Source organism: Megascapheus bottae, chromosome 4 (genome assembly GCF_031878675.1).
Source record: "Megascapheus bottae isolate mThoBot1 chromosome 4, mThoBot2.hap1, whole genome shotgun sequence".
Classification (NCBI taxonomy): Eukaryota; Metazoa; Chordata; class Mammalia; order Rodentia; family Geomyidae; genus Megascapheus; species Megascapheus bottae.
The window spans coordinates 16,444,626-16,465,184 of record NC_143512.1 but is presented as its reverse complement, the minus strand read 5'-3'; the positions used below and the strand labels follow the sequence as shown (position 1 = coordinate 16,465,184).

General features: G+C 41.7%; 1 protein-coding gene across 1 annotated transcript in view; it reads left to right on the top strand.

Annotated features, from left to right (window-relative positions):
- The first annotated feature begins 11,637 nt into the window (after positions 1-11,637).
- The window catches only part of Camk4 (calcium/calmodulin dependent protein kinase IV), a 203,751-nt gene continuing 194,829 nt past the window's right edge, over positions 11,638-20,559 (top strand). Inside the window, exon 1 of the mRNA XM_090331505.1 lies at positions 11,638-11,865. Within this exon, the coding sequence (XP_090187631.1) occupies positions 11,693-11,865 (173 nt within the window). The 5' untranslated portion in view covers positions 11,638-11,692. The remainder of the gene's footprint in view (positions 11,866-20,559) is intronic.

The window sequence follows — 20,559 nt, the reverse complement described above, 5'->3', positions numbered from 1 at the left end:
CTTTACTGATAGGGCAAAAATACTTTTCTTTAAGTTGCTTGGTAGATGTTATTCAAATGTTCTCTGGTTTACAAGACCACAGATCAGGGCTCTGACAAGTGTTTCTCTCTTTCCTTTTCCACCCCCCACCTTTGCAACCATTCTTTCTCTGTTTTGAAGCTTATTTTAATTTGTTCTTTGGGATCCAATTATTTTACCATGATATGCAGACAGGTATTTTCTGTTAGAAGCCATGCCTGCTAAAATTCATAGGGACTTTCAATTTGAAGAATCAGATCACTGAAGCTAGAGAATTTTTCTAGGATTGCTTGTTTATTATTCCTTTACTTTCATCTGTATTGCCCATTCATATTTTTATCAGGACTCCTAGACATGTTTGCTTTTCCCTTCCCTCAAGATTTGTCTCTTTTGATTTTTTTTTACACAAGTGTAGAAACTTTTCTACACTTTGAATTTCCTTGACAAGAATTGAGCTCTCAGAAGTGTTTGTCTGTACTTTATTTCATTACATTAAAATTTTTAAACATTTCCTTTCATTTCTTAAAAGTCAGTCATAGTGTTAAACTACCCTTGAGTGCTCTTATCATTTTATTGTTGGTGGTGTTAACTACTAGAGCTGTTTATCACAGGGAGTTAGCTGGATATTGGGGGCCACTGCTTGTGTTGAATTTATCTGGTGATGCGTCCCTTGGGGCTCTGGCCTCCAGCATCTGTAGGTTCGAGGTGACTCAGATGGGTCTTCTGAACTCAAGGTAACCAAAACAAGGTGGGGTGCATGGCATTTTGTGTTCTTAAGAGTTGTGAAAGACTAGCTTGGTTTCCTCCAAAGGAAGCCTCACTCATCTATCTGTTCCCAACTCCAAAGACAGTTTCAAGCTAATGGAGTAGACTGTCGACTTTTTTAAAATTGTGTTTCAGGTCCTATTTCAAGTCATATGTAAAGCTTAAAAAATGTTTGTTCCAATTTCCATTTGTTGGTTAGATCCCATTATCTCGATGTACAAAAGAGGAATTAATAAAAGTTGGCCCTTCTACCTCTAGGAAATAACAGAACCAGGATTTAACTCCAGGTGGTCTTTTGCTAGCAAGAGTTCTCAGATAATATGCTATTCAGTGCACAGTTATGAGTATTGAATATACAAATACAGGCAAGGAGAACCACTGCCTCTAGAGAAGATGGAGGCCCTCACCCAAAATACCAGGGCCTATAGATTATCAATCCAGCTCTGCTGGACAGAAGTAGGGAAGAGGCTTAAGCACACATCCCCCCATGTCCCTATCTAGCTACCATTCAGGTCAGAGGAAAACATTTGAATAAGTGAAAGACTGGAGTATGTGTTCATAACACACAGACTTCTGAATGTGGTCTTGAGGGTTGTGACTGTTTTCATTAACTACTGCAGTCTCAATAGCCAGCACAATATAGAAAGCATCCAGTAGCTGAATAAATACTTACAGAATAAATTACAGTAGGCTTTTGGAACCTGAGAGACATCACCCTAAGGTGCTGAACACATTCCTCTAAGTCCAGCCTCTAATATAATTATCTTCTGAGTTTCTGAAGCCATTTCTAGATCTTGGACGAGGGGCAGAGAAGTCTGTCTTCATATTTTTGTTTATGAGTTCACAACAAACAAATGAAGCATCATGTCTAAGTTCTAGAAAATTGTGAGAATGTGTGTGTGAGTATGTATGTGGGTGTGTGTGAGTGTGTGTGGCTCTCGGTAGGAAAAGAAGAGAAAGCTACAGATGATGAAAAGTGAGTACCATGTGGCAACCATGCTCCATGGAGAGGAAGAAGGAAATGTTGCTTAGCAACCAGAAGTTTCAGGAAGGAAAATTCTCAATTCCACTGGGGGAAAAGGGCAGAAGGTAAGGTAAATATGTACCTGAAGTGAAGGCTTTCGAAATCATTGTCACAGTGAATAATTGGTTTCCAGAATATATTGCTGGTTTTCCTCTACATCTATTCAAAGCACGAGTAATAAATGAGATAAACAGAGTGGCCAAATTAGGGGCCAGCTTGTCCATCACAGGATACAACTAAGGATCCTAAGGGAAAATTCTTTCCTCTCTCATTGCTGTATTTGCTTTGCCTGGGAGTTAACCTTTGAGTCCATGAATATATTCCCTCTGCAGAAATATAGAGTTATTAAGAGGAAACTGAAATGACTTGAAATGTACCTTTCTACCTTCAGTTACTATCGGAAGTCTGTGGTATTCCTGCTTCTGTCGTTTTTCATGCATTTATATGTTTTTCTTAATTTTTAGCACAAAGAGATCACAATTCATTACCTGGTCTTATAAGAATATGTGACTAGACACACTTTCACGTAATGGATACAGATAGAGCTCATTCTTTTAAAACTGTCCTCCATCACATTATAATACAGTGTCCCTCCTGACATGTGAGGGAGCTCCATGTGCCAGCTTTCCAGAAACACAAACGAAGAGCTTATAAATGGTCCTCAACACACAACATTGGGCACTTGTGAATTTGTTTCCTGAAAATGTACTGCTAGAGGCAAAATTGCTAGGCCAATGGAGTTTATGATTTTAAATGTGTACTTCATCATCTTCCTAGAGTAGTTCATCGAAAGGACTTCTATCCTTTTGCTGGGCATGAAAGTGCCAGTGTCACAATATTTTTCCAAATATGACAGCTTATGCTAAGCACACGCACATGCTCACATACTTACACACACACACACACACACACACACACACACACACACGACTGCCAGCAAGAACAAATGTCCTTTACGTGTTTATTGACCATATGTCCCCTCACCTTTTGAGAATTACCATCAGGTATCTTTTACTCATTTTAGTGTCGTGTTGTTTGTCTTTTCCTAAATTATTTATAGTAGTCCTTATTCATTCTGGTTATTAATATATTGTCTGCTGAATGTGTAGCAGCAATTTATTTTTGCTACTTGCCTTTTATCTTTTGTACACTTTTTCTCTCAGTAATACAGTTTTGAAATTCCTTCGGCTGGCCATTATTTGAACATTACTGTCTCTGGGGTGCAATTTCTCTTAAGAAGACCCTTCTTACCACACGGCTTTCAAATGTTCTCTGTTCTGTCAAATGCATTAATAGTTTTTGTTTAGTACTTAGTACTTCATAGTGCATGGCTTTTGTTTTTAGTAAACTACATGAGGCATAGATACTACCTTGCTTTTGTTTTTCATATCAAAATAATTAATTTTCCTATTTATTGATTTTACTTTTCCCTTTGATTAAATGATCAAGTTAATCATAAGTTCAAGTCTGAGTATACACAAGTCTCTTCACACAATCAATTTTATTGATTTAGTCACCGGCTCTTCATGTTTAATTATAAAGGCCTCATAAGTTATGTTCTCACTGGACATTGCTCATAGAAAGGAAAGTGTGAACTTCCCCTGTTTTCTCTGTTTATACTGTGCATTCCTTTTCTGGTGCTTTTATTACTCTCAGTATTGTTGTATTGTAAAAGGAAGGGTTGTCTTTTGTGTACTCTTGTCATTAGTTACAATGCTTGTCTTATTTTGCTTTGAGAATATATCTCTCTGGTCTCTACTTGCTAATTACTTTTGAATTAATGAAGAATATTGACTATAATCAAATGAATTTTTTCCTTTAATATACTAAAAAGCTATATGTGTTTCTTTTCTAATTCTAAACAGGTATTCTGAGAAACCCTTGGTTGGATTTTTTTTATAACTGTACTTTGCAAAATTTTGTCTTCTCCATTTCCTGCCAAAAAGCAGTGAAGAGCCATTTAATACATGTGACTAAGGAAAAGATGGAAAAATCTAGTTAGGATCCTGCTAGCACAGCTGCTCCAAGAAAGGCCAAAAATCTATTAAGTAGATTGCTGCCTCTCATTAAAGAAGGATATTAGTTCTAAGACATGAAAAAGAGAAATAGATGCAAAACCTAAAACAAGTGTGACAAATGTTTGAGTTTTGTATAATGCAGTAAATGGTCACTCTGTCCTGAATTTTTTTCCGTAAAACAACAGCAACAACAACCACAACTATACCCAGAAATGCCAGTCATCTCTGTTTTTTTGCAAATGTCAAAAACAAGAGAGCTTCTACTTGATTATGATGTATTCTTTAATTTCCTACTGGCATTAGCATGCTAGTATTTGCATTAGGATTTTAACATTATGACAATGAAAATAATTCAATCATACATCTCTTTTTTGGTATAATTTTTGTCCTTTCTTAATAACAGAGTTTTCAGTTCTCATAACTTATAGAACTTTTCATATATTTTTGCTCTGGAACAGTTTTAAATATATATGTAATTTGGGCAGGCACCATCATGCTTAGTTATAACAAGTCCATTGTTTTTAAAGTTGTGATAGCCATACTTTTCAAACATGTGGTATATTCCACCCATCAGTGATTTTTTTTCCTTCTACTCTATCGCATCTAAACTCACCATTACTGGAATGTTAACAATTACACTGTGCTGGGCTCCGAAGTTGGTCCTAGTCCCACCACACCCACTGTCCAGGACATTGGCACACATTCCATTTCCTCTCCCTTTCAGTAGGGCTTTTGCTTTCCATTGTTTTGGTCAATGGATCGTTAGGTGATGCTGGAGCACGTTCCATTCTTGGAACTCTTGTTCTTGGGAGGTTGGCTTGCTATGTAAAGTCTACTTGTAATCACCCTGGTCATCAGTCCAGAGTAATGCTCAGGCTCATTCCAGAATCATCCTCCAATGTGTCCATCAGCCTAAGTAAACTGTCACAGGACTTCAGCTTCAACCAGTGGCACTGAGTAGGGAGAACTGCCACACTGAATCTCACCAATCAAAGTCATATGAGATAGTAAACTAGTGATTGGACATCACTAAGCTCTGTAGTTATTTATTATGCAACAAAATGCAATCTTAATATGTTGCTATGGTGGTCTAGTATCTACTATTCTCCATTTACTCACCAGTGACACAGTCTTTACTGTGAGGTAGTGGATGCTCAGATTCCAAAATGCCATTCTTAAACTCTGCTTCCCTGGGCCAATTTGCACCAAATTGAGGTCTCAAGCCAGGCACTGGTGGCTCATGCCTGTAATCCTAGCTACTTAGGAGATTGAGACCTGAGGATTGTGGTTCAAAGCCAGCTTGGGCATGGAAGTCTGTGAAACTCTTATCTCCAATTAACCTCCAAAAACCCAAAAGTGGCGCTGTGGCTCAAGTGGTAGAGCACTACAGTAGCCTTGAGATGAAGAGTTCAGGGACAGCCCTCAGGCCCAGAGTTCAAGCCTCAAGACAACCCCACTCCAACCAAAAAAAAAAAAAAAAAAAAAAAGGCCTTTCAAGATGACATAAAAATAGAGAAAACAGATATGCATATAAAATTTTATTAAGGAACAATATCTGTGAAGGTGTAAGGAAAGGGCTAAGTAGATGAAGAGGTAGATAGTCTTTCAGACTATTCTAGAAAAAAAACTCTGGAGATGGACTGGACATTCAAAGTTGTTTTGAACTGAGGCAAGATGTCTGCGATCAGCTATCTAATGCAGTCTGTCACCAGGGAGAGAGGTAAAATTTTAATTAGCAATGTCTCATTGTGTTTTACCCATTGTCATTTTAAATATTTAGTGATTATTTTAACCCTCTGCCTTTTATCAAACTTTTCTTTCTCTTCCACACCATTGAAAAATAAACATTTTTTTTCTATTTTAATATCCATAAAATATTCTCTCATATTTGTTCTTACATTTCTTGAACTCAATGTTTAATCTTACAACTTTCTGTCATTTTCCATATTTAATTTCAGTATCTACCTGAAAGAGGATAAAAGAGCCTATTTTTATATGGTTTCTGTTCCCCAGTCTTCTGACCTCAGTCTTCAATTGCCAAACACACACACACACACCCACACACAGATACACACACATGCACTGATATGCACACATATATATTTTTTTCTGTTGAAAAATATTTATTTATTGACAAATATTGGCCAAATATTTATACATGAAATATATGTCAATAGAACCGTTAAAATGGTCATGCAAGAAAACAAACCACAAAATATATATGAAAAGACACATTGGGTACTTTCATATAATTCTTAAACTTTATTTTTTCTTCACTTCCCTGCTTTCGTAAGAAAGCACATATTGAAGGTATTATTGTAGTTCATTATTATAGTTCATCATAAAGTATTACTTTTTGATGAATGGATGACAAAGTTTCTGAGTCTTTGACTAATTAGAAGTATCTTGCATTCTCCCTTGCTAGCTTCTCAATACAGCTTTCTTTTCCTTTGAACTCTGAAAGTGATTGTTTTCAAAGCAATCTTTCAGTACTCAGCATTGCTGATAAGAAATATTATGGGATGTGGATTGTTGTTTATTTGTGGACAACCTTGCTATTCTCTTGAATTTTTTAGTGCTTTTGAATAGCACCAAGATATTTCTCCATGCAGAACTTTCTGCTTTCACTTTGTTCTATATTATCATATAAATGGAATCACACAGTATGCATTTTTGGGTCTGTTTTTTTAAAACAAAATTTAATGTTTTTGACATGCAGCCAGCCATGTTTCTAGTTGTTTTTTTTTTTTTTTGCCAGTCTTGGGCTTGAGCCTAAGGCCCAAGCACTCTCCTTGGGTTTTCTCAAGGCTAGAGTCCTACCACTTGAGCCACAGCACCACTTCCAGCCTTTTCTATGTATGTGGTATTGAGGAACTGAAGTTCGATTGTGAGGATTACAAATAGGAACCACTAGTTTCCAGGCCTCATTATCTCTTAAAACAATATTTTTATGTTCTCTTCTCTCTTCTGGAAAGTAATTTTGACATATATTACACAAAATTAAAATTGTATCATAGTGGCACTTTTTATATATTTAAGATTGTTCCAAAATTTTTGGATTTTCTTTTCTGACTTTCACCTTGGGTAATTTCTCTTGGTTTGCCTTAAAGTGCACAGAATCTTTCCTGAATGTATCCAAGTCATTTCTTTTGGACTGTTGCTATTGTGGGATTTTTGTTTCTCTTACTGAAATTTCCTTCTGATTTCATACATTTTTGCCTTTTCCATTAGAATGTTAAAAAGTCATAATCATAGTTATTTTAAACTCATTGTCAGATGATTCTAACATCTCTGTCATATCTGAGTCTGGTTCAGTTTATAACTTTGTTTCTTAGCAATATGTTATTTATTTCTTGCCATTCTGTTTGCCTTAGAAACATGTGTTGGATATTTTGCATCTTGTGTTGGACAGTGGAGGCAGGTACATGGATTGTATGCCTGCAACAAGCGCGCCCACCTGTAGGCACTTAGTGTAAGGAGGTGAGATAATCTAGGGAAGGTCTTGTTGCATTTGCAATTGATGCATCATCACCTCATATGTCTCTCAGTGAGCCATACACTCTTAACTTCTCTAATAATTTTACTCAGAGTGGGGACTGGTTTTCCTGAAAGGTTTTTTTTTTCTGTTGGTTTTGTTTGTATTGTGTGAAAAGAGGGTTTGTCTCTTGCCCTTAGAGCAATGCTATAGCAGCTCTATAGGCCTGGATCTTGAGCTGGGGCCTTTTCAGAACTCTTGTTTCTCCACCGTCTCTCATTCTCTCCACCGTCTCTCGTTCTGAGCTCACATGTATCATGGGTGCTATGCAACGAGAAGGTTTTTCCCTTTCCCCGGCTACAATGGGCTTTGTGCCAGAGACTAAAGGTGGCAATGCTTGCAGATGAAGGGTTCTGTTGTATAGGAGATTCAAGGGAGATGACTTAGGCTGCTTCTATACGTGCTCACAGTAGGTGCTGCTCTGCTCTTCTTGGTCTGCACAGAGTTCTCTGAACTCTAGTTCAGCTATTTTAATTGTCTAATAAAGTCTGTGGAGAAAAGCCATAGAACACTGTGAACTTTCCCTTATGTATCTCACTCGCAGGGGCTCCACATTCTCTCATGGGTCCACATTCAATAGCCTCCAACGTGGAACTCTTCTAACAAAATTCTAACAGATCCCTAAATATATTTGTCTCTGAAGAAAAATGTTTGCATTCTTTATAGGCACCCTTCTCCGATTTTCAATGAGTTTACTGTCTTATGACTTCACTTCCCCAAGGTGTTTGAGAACACAACATTTTTGTTGTTGTCCTTGTGAGGATGGGTGTAATATTCTTTGGTAACTCCTTATTAGGAAGCAGAAACTGGAGATTTTTAGTCAGTAGTTTTTGTTTGCTTCTTGTTTATTTATTACTGTGTGTGTGTGTGTGTGTGTGTGTGTGTGTGTGTGTGTATGTGTGTGTGCGTGCGTGTATGTCAGAGCCAGGGTCTGAAATCATGCCTTAGTGCTCTCCTGGACTTTCTTGCTCATGGCTGGTGCTCTAACTGCTTGAGACATGCCTCTAGTGTAGCCTTTCATGGCTAATTGGGGGCAGAGTCTCGCAGATTTTGCTTCTAATGATGATCCTCCAGATCTCAGCTTTTTGCGTGGCTGGGATTACAGACATGAACCGCTATTGCCCAGCAAGAGCTGTGTGTCTTATGTAGCCACTACTCAGTCATCTAGTTTCCATTTTGAATATGACATCTGTATCTTCAGACCTAAAATGTGTTCCATCTCTGGTCAGTACGTATGACAGCAAATCTGCTATCTTCTACAGTTTGGTAGGAGAGTTTGTGCTGTGGATGTTTAGCACACTAGTCTAGGAGCTGAAGAACTTTTTGTAAAAAATTTCAGCCAAGGTCTTGTTCACTGGCTTCTTTAGAACTATTCAGTATGCTGACTCCAGAATGTTTCTTGATTCTGTGTGAGAACTGACTTTCCCTCCTCCTTATTGGTTTCTCTTTTATTCCTGTTGTAAATCTAGGTTTCAAATCTTTCCAGTCTATTACCATATGTTCAAGATTTAGTTAACCCTACTTAGCTGAGGTTTGCGTAGAAAGAAATGATACAGGTTACATGTTTGATTTGTTGCATCTGCCCTAAAATACCTATTAATTTATATCTATGTTTTAAATTAAAAAGTAGGCTTCATAGATTAAACAAAATACAATTCCCCCTCCCTCCTCTCCAGTCTATAAAGATACATCCTAAGACTGCCAATGTATGCCTGTGCCACAGATAGTAATGAACCCCAGATGTGCTCTTTCCCAGATATACGAATGTCTGATGTCTGGAGGCTTCTAAGCAATGAACTGGGTGGTAACTGAGGCAGGGATGATACATAAATAAAAAAAATGTTTCAAATTTTGGGTAGGACAGTATGGGACACTACAAAAGGTCATCATATCATTTAGAAAAGCAAACAATGTAAAACTTACAATGCATTATTTCTGGAGTTTCCCACTAAGACCCCATTTTGCTGGGGTAATTAAAATGATAAAAAGTGAAACTGTAGATAAGAGGTGTCAAATGACTAAATATCTGAATGAAAATGCCACCTTGATAATCACCTTGGGGCCATTTAAAGGCAGTTTTGCTTGTTAGCCCTTGTTCTTTTGTTTTTGTTTTTTCTTTCTTTCTTTTAGCAATGGCTAGGAGTGAGAGCAGGGGAAGATTTATCATCTCTTTTAATGTAACATGTTAATTTTGGTCTTACATAAAATAGTTGTTTATAATAAAGAAACTCAGGGACAGCACCCAGGCACTGAGTTTAAGTCCCAGAACTGGAAAAGGAGAAAGAGGAGGAGGAGGAGGAGGAGGAGGAGGAGGAGGAGGAGGAGGAGGAGGAGAAGGAGAAAATGTTTGCTCATAATAGACAAATATCCAGTGTTGGCCGTTGTGGATTTGTCTCAAAGAGGTGTGAGTTAGCTCAGCAGCAGAACGGCCTGGGAGACATGGTGGAAGATGATGACGGGGTACTGTTGATCAAGACACAGGCTGACATGTTTAATCGAAACCCTGATGGGCAACTACTTAAAGATATGACTAAAATAAATAGCCTGGCACACAGGTCATTCCCCTCTTCCTGTCAATCAGTGCAAACCCAGGGAAACTTCCTTGCTGGGCACTAGAAGTTACTTTATTGCCTTGTTTTGCTCGTGAGCTTGACTTTCTAACCGGAAAGTTAGTGAATTCATTTTCTGAAAGGCGATGTCTTTCTGTCACCACAGAATCTGCTACACAATGGAATATGTGTAAAACTACTCACACTTGCTACTCTTACAAAATCTATCAATTGAGCTAGCCCTTGTCCTTAAAAAGCTGTGAAGAAAAGTTTCTATTAATTTTGCATTTCCAATCAACTATGGCTAACAGACTTAAGCACATCTTGCTTGGATGGTTTTGGTTGTTGCCGTGTCCCCAATATAGCCGGAAAGCTCTAAAAACGAAATCTGACGACTTAGAGGAAAACATCGGTTCATGTTTAGGACTAATAAGATTGGAAACTTTACTGGATAAAGTATTGTGCATGTTGGTGAAAAGGTCAGGGGAGCTAAAAGACTGAAAGTACCATCTGAGAGGTTAGATGAAAAGGTCTGGAGTTACTTAGCCAGAAATGTCATGAGATGCAATAGACAGACAACAGATAGATGCTAGATGGAGGGACAGATAGATGATAGATAGGTCAGAGCATAATAAGTAATCGCTGTTCATCTTTGCAGAAGTCTGAAAAGAAACCAAAAAAAGAGAGAAAAGTTCCAGGTTAGACACCTAAGCGCTACCTGCCATGGCGTCTTAGAACAGCCATGCCAGTTCAGCCTGGGCCGCGGCTCCCGGGGAGAAGGGAGAGCGGTGCGCGGTGGCGACAGGCCGGGCCTGCGGGCCGGAGGCTGGGGCGGCTGGCTTCCCCCGGCCCTGCGCTGAGCCGCTCGTGTCGCCGGCCCCCAGATGCTGAGCCTGGGCTGAACACGGCCAAGAATGCGTCCTCTGAGCGGCGCCTGCGGAGCCGGAGGCGGCCGCCACGCCGGCAGCGACCACGCCAGCATCCGCTCCAACTGAACACTTCCCTCGAAGGTGAGTGGGGTCGGCGGGCGCCGAGGCCCTCCCCCCTTCCGCTCGGGGCCCCGGGGTGGGGCGGGGATGGGAGGGCGCCCGGCCACAGCGTCCCCCTCCTCTGCACCGGCGTGGTTTCTGGCCCAGGTTGGAACGCGCGCTGGCTGGGTGGCGGGTGTTAGGGGCGGGGGGGGGGGGGAGGGAACCCTCTTTCCGGAGGGCCGAGCCGCGCCCACGGCGAGCTGACGGGGTGCGGGGTGCGCGTGTGGGGAGGGTCCCCTCTTTCTCACCGTCCACCGGGGTGGGTACCCGTCGCTCGCCCTACTCGTGCCATCCCCGGCGGCGGCGGGAACGAGGGCAGGTGCGGGTGCGGCGCGAGTCCCCGGGCCAGCTTCGAGCCGGCGCGGCGGCAGCCACAGCCCGCGCGGGAGGCGGGGAGGCGGGCGGGGGCTGCGGGGCCTCCCGGGCGGCGGGGCGAGGAGGGGGCGGCGGGTGGAGGGGGGGACCCGGCCTGGCGGCTCTCGGGCGGGCGGTGACTCGGGGATCCCTCTCCTTCTCCGGCACCCCCTCCCCGGCTCAGCCTCCCCCTCCCGCCCCGCCTCGCTCCCGCCCCCCGGGGCGCGCGGGAGCCGAGCCGCAGCCCAGGCGCGGCGCCGCCGGTGGGTGTGCGCGTCCGCGCGGGACGCCAGCTCTCTCCGTCCTGCGTTCGCAGGCGACGGCGGGCGGCGGGGCTCCGAGCTCAGGCGGCGGTGGCGGTGGCGGCGGCGGAGGCTTCTGGAGTCCTCGAGGCGAAGATGCTCAAAGTCACGCCGCCCTCCTGCTCTCCCTCGTCCTGCTCTAAGACCACCAGCTCCAGCACGGCCCCGGCCCTGGGGGCTGGGAACCTCGTCGTCCCGGATTACTGGATCGACGGCTCCAACCGCGATGCGCTGAGCGATTTCTTCGAGGTGGAGTCGGAGCTGGGACGGTAAGGCGGGCGGCGGGCCGGGGGACGGGCGCGCGGGCGCGGCGCGGGCTGGGGGGGCGGCCGCGGCTCGCTCTGCTCCTCCCTCCCGGGGGTGAGCGGAGGCGGGGATCAGCCTCCCGGGGTGCCGGGCTGGCCTCGCCACCCTCGTCCCTCCGCCTCCCGTCCAGCTGGGGTGCAGACGACACCCCGGCTCCCCCACCCCACCCCACCCCCGGGTGCTCCGCGCACCTAGGCCCGCGCTAGGTGGCCAAGCCCGGCCGCCCCTCCCTCCCGGGCCGCGCCGCACGTGGGCTCTGCGTCCCCCGCTCGCGGCGGGCTTCCAGTCGGCCCCGGGGCGAGGTGTGTGTGTGGGGGGGGTCCTGTGTGTCTGGTTAGGGGATTTTTTTTGGTGGGGTGGTGGGATGGGGAGGTGAGGGTCGTAGGGTGTCCCTCCAAATCCTGACATTATGAAATTAATCTTTCCATCTTCTCCTCCTCCCCTCCGCAAGCAAAGTGGCACTAGAAATTCAACTTAAATACTAGCTCCCCCGCGGAGTGTGCTCCCGCGTGGAGGGAGGGGGTGAGTCGTGGAAGAGAGTGAAAGGCAGAAAAGAATGAAGTGGCCTGGCTTGAAAGGGAAAGGGACACCGGGGGTCCGGGGCGGTGGTGGTGAGGGAGGGGAGTCGCGGCTGCGCTTCTTTCCTGGCCTGGAATGAGGTGGTTAGGTGATGTATGCCGGGCTCCGTCTCCCCGGGAGGCACACGCCTCTCCCGCGCCTGGGCGGGCTGCACATCCAAACAGGTAGCAGGATTTGGCCTTGTGATTATTCATTCCCTGTGTCCATATGCGTTTCCTCTTCGTTTCCTTCTTTTCCCTCTCATCCATTCGCCAAAGGAGACTTGTTTCCAACAGTCACTTTAATGGTAGAGTTTATTTAGTATTGGGAATCTGGAGGTGTAAGTTCAGACATGAGCAAGTTGTAACTTCTTTGCTATGTCATATATCATCCTCTTTTTCGGGAACTAGTTCAGGTAAGAGCCATTAAAAAAATGTCTTTCATAACCAACCATAGAGCAAGATTCAGGATGTTGGCACCCAGTGGACAAGGTCAGTGCTCGCCCTCCCCCCTCTCATTTACTATTACTGTGAGAGCTCACTGAGTACAGGTTTTAGGCAAACATAAGTAACTTTTCAATGAAAAATTCGGGATTGGTTACTGTTTGATAATGTCTCAAAACATTTGAGTATGGAATAATATATATTTAGACAAACCTTTTTTTTTATTTACTTAAATCATGCTGGTTCTGCGGCCTGAACTCAGTCCCTGGGTGCTGTCTCTTGAGTGAGTGATTTTTGCTGCAGGCTAGCACTGTACCACTTGCACCACAGCTCCCTTTCAGGCGATTCTGGTAGTTTTTTGGAGATAAGAATCTCATGGACTTCCCTTTCGGGGCTAGTTTTTAACCAGGGTCCTCAGATCTCAACCTCCTGATCAGCCAGAATTGCAGGAGTGAGCCATAAGTGCCAGGCACACACATCCATTTTTTGATCAAGTTCCCCCCCTCCACTCATCTGAAGATCTATTGTAAGTAGTTTGAAAGGAAATGTATTTGGGTGGGGGAGTTTGTGTTGCTAGGGTGTAGATCAAACTTCTGATTGAAAGAGATGATCTACTTAAAGTTGTTTACTTGGTGTTTCAGAGGAAGCCTCCGCTGGGGCTGCAGACAGTGCCCCAGCAGCAAATTGCAGTGCCTGCCAGTGATACCCTGGTGCTCTAATTGGTTCTGCCCTGTCATCAGTGAACATTGCTGTCTTTACCATAAGGTTTGCCATCAAGAACTTGTATTGCATTTAATAGAAAAGTGGGTAGAAGAAAACAAACTTTCAATTGTACACACATGAAGGGACAGTGGACTCCACAAGGAACAGCTAAATGATTTTGAAGGATTTTTGTTTGTTACTGTCTCTGATCTTTTGATTATCTTAAGATCACTGAATGACTAGATTTTTGAGAGGAAAGTTTAAAACCTTGGACTTTGCTGTTTCCCCCCGCCCCATAACATGTAATCTTTAGCAAGTACTCTCTGTAGATGGCAGTGTGGTGAACATAAGCTCACCTGTTTGGTAAACACTTTGGGAAATACTATCACCTTAGCCTCATTTCATTTTCAACAAAATCACCTCTTCATCATACTTTTTCAACAAAATTGATTATAAAAGTCAAATGGTACTCTATGTAATTCCTCATAATTTCCAGAGCCAGAGAGGGGAAGAGAAGTGTCATGATAGAAGCTGACTAAGTGACACAACTCCTCTTCTGTTCTACCCTTCCCTATTTAATCCAGTACAAGTCTTTTCTCTCATTTTTGGTGTCAGTGGTTAATAAGGCAAACACATTTAGTTCATTAAATGCTAAGTGCACATTGCTTCTGGTAACATCTGGTGCCATTGTGGTTGGCTCCAGAGTGTAGACAGTCCGCATCAGATTAAGTTAATTGGTAAGTTGTTGATCCTTCTGTTACAGTTGTTTGTTAGAAAGCTCCTGAATTCAGGAAGATTAGACTTAACAACCATTTGGGTAGCATACCCTCAAAGGAACTACATTTCCAAGGCTGTACGGGTCAGAAAGCCCTGGTGGTGCTTCTGAAGTCGCGTGTTCACAGCATTGATGCACAAGTACCTCAGCCCAGCATGGACATTACTTTATTGTCTTTGACAGTATATAAAATTCAGGCAGACTGATTTGCTTAGAGAATTTGTCAAAAATCATGAGATATGAACAAATTCAATTCTATTTGAAAATATGAATTGGCCAGAATCCTATTCAGGGCTCTGGATCCTAGAGAGCAGTTGGCCTTTTGCCCAATGCAAATTTGAGAATTGGCATTTTAAAGGCTTTTCTAATGGAGGAAGGAGTTTGCATCTGGAATCAATTCCGCCCAGTGGCTTGGCACATGGAATAACCAAATTGACGCAGCCTGCTCTGTGGTAAGGATTTGGCTTACTACCTCCAAACCCATGTTCTGTTTTATTATGTCTTTCATTTTGCCTTTTGTTCACATCTGTGACAAAAGAAGAGTGGGTTGAATTATTTGGGAGATTCTTTGGCATTTGTTGTTGTTATTATTACTATTATTAGTTTCTATTCCACTTACTAAAGTTTCTTTAGGCTAGTACCCACTCCCTTCAACTTGACTCACAATTTAAAAATACACTTATGTGACAACTCTATTGGAGCATACTTATAACCACTTAAGATTCCTAGTTATACACACTATTGTTTGGCAACTAGATAGATTTAGATAATGAAACATATATGACTGTGTGAGGTAATTTAATAAAATCCGGTTTATTCTCATTATTAACAATGTAATCTAATATTGTTCTATTCTGGGATGATTTATTAATTTGTTTTATTAAGCAAATATTGACTGAACTTGTGTGATTGAACATCCCATTAATGGATTGTGACTCAGTTGGAAAATTCTGTTTTAGGCCATAAATCTGTATGACAGATTAAACAAGGCAGAATCCTTAAAAAAAAAAAGAAAAAAAGCTTCCCATCTTTGCCTACCTAACAGCTCTCACTCTATGGAAATTTTGGGAAAGCAATGGTTTCTCCCAAAGATCTACTTTACACGGGGAAATATAGACTGGCTGGTGGCAGGGGGTTTGCTGGGAGCAATCTCACTGTGAGGGAAAGGAATAGGAGTCTTGCAAAGCCATGTGTTGCAACAGTAATACACTGTTCCTATCCAGATAATCATCAGCAAATGCTTTGTATGAGGAAACATGGAAAGTCTCTGTGCTCTCACTGAAGAGCTACAGCTAGTGCACTTGGCTTGCCCCAGAACTCTTGCTGTGGGTGGTTTTAAGCAATAGACATTGGGTTCTCACTGGGGAGAAGTTGAGAAGTTCAACATCAGGATGCTAGCTGATTCATTTCCCTCTCTTGCTGATGCCTTGCCTTCTCTTCTCAGAAGGTGCAAAAAGAGAGACAGAGAAAAAGACACAGAGATAGACAGATAGAAGGACAAAGAAACAAGAACCAGAAAAAATCCAGCCTCTCTGCCAGTCCTGCGGCTTGAACTCAGGGCCTGAGCACTGTCCTTGGGTTTTCCTCAAGGCTAGCACTCCACCACTTGAGCCACAGTACCAACATCCAGCTTTTTTTTTCTCTATATGCGGTACCAAGGAATGGAACTGGCAAGCATTCTACCACTAGGCCAAACTCCTGACCCTCTTTCTCCCCACCCCCCTCTCTCTCTCAGAGGATAAATCACACAACAGGCACCCTACACTCTTGACCTGATCCTAAACAGAATTATCTCCCAAAGGCTCACTCCCAAATACCATCTCATTACGGATTTGAACTCAAAACATGATTTCTTTTTGTTTGAGTGCCCTCGGTGGGTCACAGTTCAGGCCACAGCATGACTGGTGAAGAATCAGATCTCCTCTCCTACTCCTCCACCCTTCCCTTCTTCTTTCTCCTTGGTCAACTACCTAGCTGGACTTTCTCTTGGCTATTAACACCCCCAATGTATCTAGAGTCTTGGACTAGCCGTTCATTCTGCTTCACACACTGTCTTTGCAGCTTAAGCTCTCTGGGGATGGTGTGGATTTTAGCAGAGTAGGAATGAAAATGTACCTGTGCAGTCCCTGTCCCATTCTCTGAGGAACTAATTCTTTTCCCGGTTGTTGACTCACAAACAATGTTGGATTGCAAGTGGCTGAGTAGAAGCTGGAAATATATGAGCTTTTTGCAAGAATACTCACTGCTGGATTTCTAGGAGGCAGACTCTGTGAGTTTGGCTTATTCGTTATTTGTCTGGCACAATGCATAATACTTAACAGGTGCTCAGCGAAAGATTTTAGAGTAGGAAATCATGGGAATGAAGTGAACCAGCCACCACAGGTGTGCCTCTTTCTTTTCTAAAGTCTTGGTCCCTATTGGTCTTGAGTTTGTGATGACCTTCACTCTCGTGACATGTTTAATTTCTGCAGGAAACTTCTGTGCTCATGACCCGCACCTCAGTCAGCATTAGCTTCTGTCTTCACAGTGGGATAACTGTCACCTCTTAGTTTGTAGCTGTCAAAAATGATGCCATTTGGCAGACCATTTTGTGATTGTGCAATGAAAAGGATTCACTTTCACCTTCATAATCTCTTTAGCACAGGTATAATCATGCTGAACTTAAAGGCACAAATGCTTTTGAGCTATACTGTCCTCTGAAGCATTTGGCAAAGCACTCATCATAAAGAGCCTTAAAGTCAGTTGAAGACTAGTAGGAGCATTGCCTTAAGCACACACTATTTTTCCACATTTAAATTGTTACAAGGTTAAAAATAACTTCTGATTTTGTAAAAGGAGAGAGACACAGGTGCTGTCTCCTTTAAAATTGTTAAGAAAAAAAGGGGAGAGGAGAGGAGGAAAACAGGACAAAATGTCTTCAAAGAGCTTTCTTTGAACTTTGCCCTCAGAAACACATGTGTGGGTTGTGTGCTTGCGGTAATACATTCAAGAGCATATTGAGTGGTAGCCAAATGAACTATTTTTTAAATGATTTTTTTCTTTGTCCTGGCTGACTTCTTGTCTGTATTTTAAAAAACTCTCTTTTGGGAAGAGCTAATATGGTTAATAAAAAGAACATTGATTTTTTTTTCAAAATTTCACAAGTAGATTTGTTCTGTGAAACATAGTGTTTCACTAAGTGAAGGAACCGTAATATTCCAGGCAAAATATAACTTTTTGTGAAATCAGCAGCAACTGCAGCCATGATTTTACTCATATTACATGACTCATAACCTTCATTACCTTTCATCTGAAGATTTCATAACTCCAGTGGCTAAATTAGAAGCTAGGTAACACAGCATTAACACACAAAGGACACGTGGTCCCTTCAGTACAGTCCATTTCTTTTGCCATTCTTATTACAAATGCAGTGCAAAGGCTGCATGGGTGAGCTCTGGTAGAGAAAGGTTTAGGACAAGATTTTCCTTAGTTGTTATCTGATAGTGGCAAAGATCAGGAGAGACGGAGTTGTCTGGAGAGAGGGTGGTTAGAAAGGAAGGATAAAAGGTAATACCTACAGAATGTTCTCTCTTTCTCTTTCTTGGGGTCCCCCCTTCTTAAGTTCTGTAGTAATTCTGGGCCAGGGAAGTCTTTGTGACTAGTGCTGTCCTGTTTAGCAGTTTCTCTGGCCTCTGCCCACTAAGATAAGCCTTCCTCTAACTTCTGACAACATTGTGGCCCCTCCTGCTATTGTATCTGATGTGTGAAGCTGGCATTTTCATATTCCAGTAATGTAGACAGTGGACAACAAACTGGTTCTTAGATTAAAAAAATTTTACTCTGAATTTCTCTTGCAAATAAATGTTCATCCTCTTTCTGTGTAATGCCATTACGATTTCTGTCACCGGTGCAATCTACTTGTGCAATAATTTACTCAATATTTTTATTTAGATAAATATCATTATCAACCTAACTTTACTCACAGAGAATGTTTGTTTTCAATAAACTGTAAGTCACAAATACAAACAAATTGCCTATCCATAAAAGGAGGCAAATTATAAAAGCAAACTGCAGCAAAAGTATGATAATAATATTACATTGTAGTAGAAAGGTTTGTGTACTGAAGACTCCAAGTCTGAGGATTGTTCTCTTGCTAAGGGGAGAGATTATAAAAGATTACAGGGTTATATCTACAGTAGCACAAATTGAGTTTTTCATCTTGATGCAATCAGAATGATTGAAAAATAACTGAATGCAGAAGGATGTTCTTTTTTTGTGTGTTATTTAATTTTATGTATTTTTGTCACCTAAAGTTCCTCTTAGTTACAGAGAAGACCTTTTGAATACTACCAAGACAATGTATGTTGGCAGTATGTGTTTGTTGTAGTAAGGAGCTGGGGTGTAAATGTGATAAATTGCACACAATTTTGTTGCCAAGTAAGTCTGTTGTTCACAGAAAATAAGGTACCAGCCATAAATCTAATACAAAGTAAACAGATAAATGTTTTCCTACACAACCTATTAATTTAATAAATCTACTAAAATTGTGTCCAAAGCAGGGATTTGGAAATTTCTAACAGATATCTATTCAGTTTACTAGTTCGTTTTTTTTTTTTTTTTTTTTTGCCAGTCCTAGGCTTAGCCTCAGGGCCTGAGAACTGTCCTTGGACTTTCTCAAGGCCAGAGCTCTACCACTTGAGCCTCAGCACCAGTTCCAGCTTTTTTCTTTGTATGTGGTACCGAGGAATCGAACCCAGGTCTTCGTGCGTGCTAGGTAAGAACTCTACCACTAGGCCAAACTCCCGGCCCCACTAGTTCGTTTTTTGTCTTCATCAAAAATAGATATTTTTATTGCTGTCAGACACATAAGAAAGTTTCATTTTAACAAGTCCATTTATTTTACAGTGCTTCTTGACTGTAATCACTTCTCTTCTGTTTTTACTCCTCTCTTCTCCTTCCCAAACCAGTTTATCTCCTCTTTTCATGTTCACACAGTATGCTTTGTCTACATTCACTTTCCCTCCCCCTTCCCACTTGCTCCTTCCCTTCCCCACTAATGCCTCCACCATAGGGAAGTACTGTTTCTGCTTTTTATTATTCTTTTTGTTAAGGTTCATGTTAATTGTTCAAAGGGATTTTTTATCACATTGCCTCACATTTGTCTGTACCATATTTTAGCTATATATATATTTGATCTTCTGCGTATATTTATATTTTAGAACTAATATCCATATACGAGGTAAAACATGTTCTTTTTCCTCTAAGTCTGGCTTACTTGATTTAATTTGATGTTTTCCAGGTCCATCAATTTAGCTACTAGCGACAACACTTCATTGTTTATGGCTGAATAATATTTCATTTTATATACATGACACATTCTTTTGGCCCTGTTCAGCCATTGTATGGAAACTGGACCATTCCATAGCTTGCTTACTGTGAATAGTGCTGCAGCAAACGTGGGGGTACAGGCATCTCACTGACATCCTGACTTACATTCCTTTGGGTAAATGCCCAGAAGTAATACTATTGCGTTGAATGGCAATTCTAATTTTAGTGTTTTTTTTTGTTTTTTGAGGAATCTCCATGCTGACTTCTGTAGTGGTTGCACTAATTTATCATCCCACTGGTAGTATAATAGGGTTTCTTTCTCCCCATATCCTTGCCAGTGCTTGTTATTGTTTGCATTCTTGATGATGGCTGAATTGACTGGCATGAGGTAGAATCTCAGTGTCATTTTGATTTACATTCATTTTCTTTATGACTAGGGATGTTGGGCATTTCTTCATGTATTTTTCTTTCTTCATGTAGTTATTGGTCATTTATACTTTTGAGAATTGTCTGTTTATTTTCTCTGCAAATTTAATTGGGCTATTGATTCTTTGGGAGTCTGTTTTTAAAGATTTTTATATATTCTGGTTATTAGGTCCTTATCAGTGGTATTGCTAATAAGAATATCCCATTTTGTAGGCTGCATTTTTAGCTGAGTGTCTACTTCCATTGCCATATAGGTTCTTCATTTGCTAACATTTATTGCTTATATTAAGTAAGAGCAGCCAGAATCTTACAACTAGTATGAAACAGTCTACTGTTTTTTTTGTTTTTTGTTTTGGATCCAATTCAGAAAGTTAAAACAATTCACATTGCCTTTCACTGCGAAAGCATCCAATACTTAGTGAAGTTGTTGCTTGGAATTAAACATT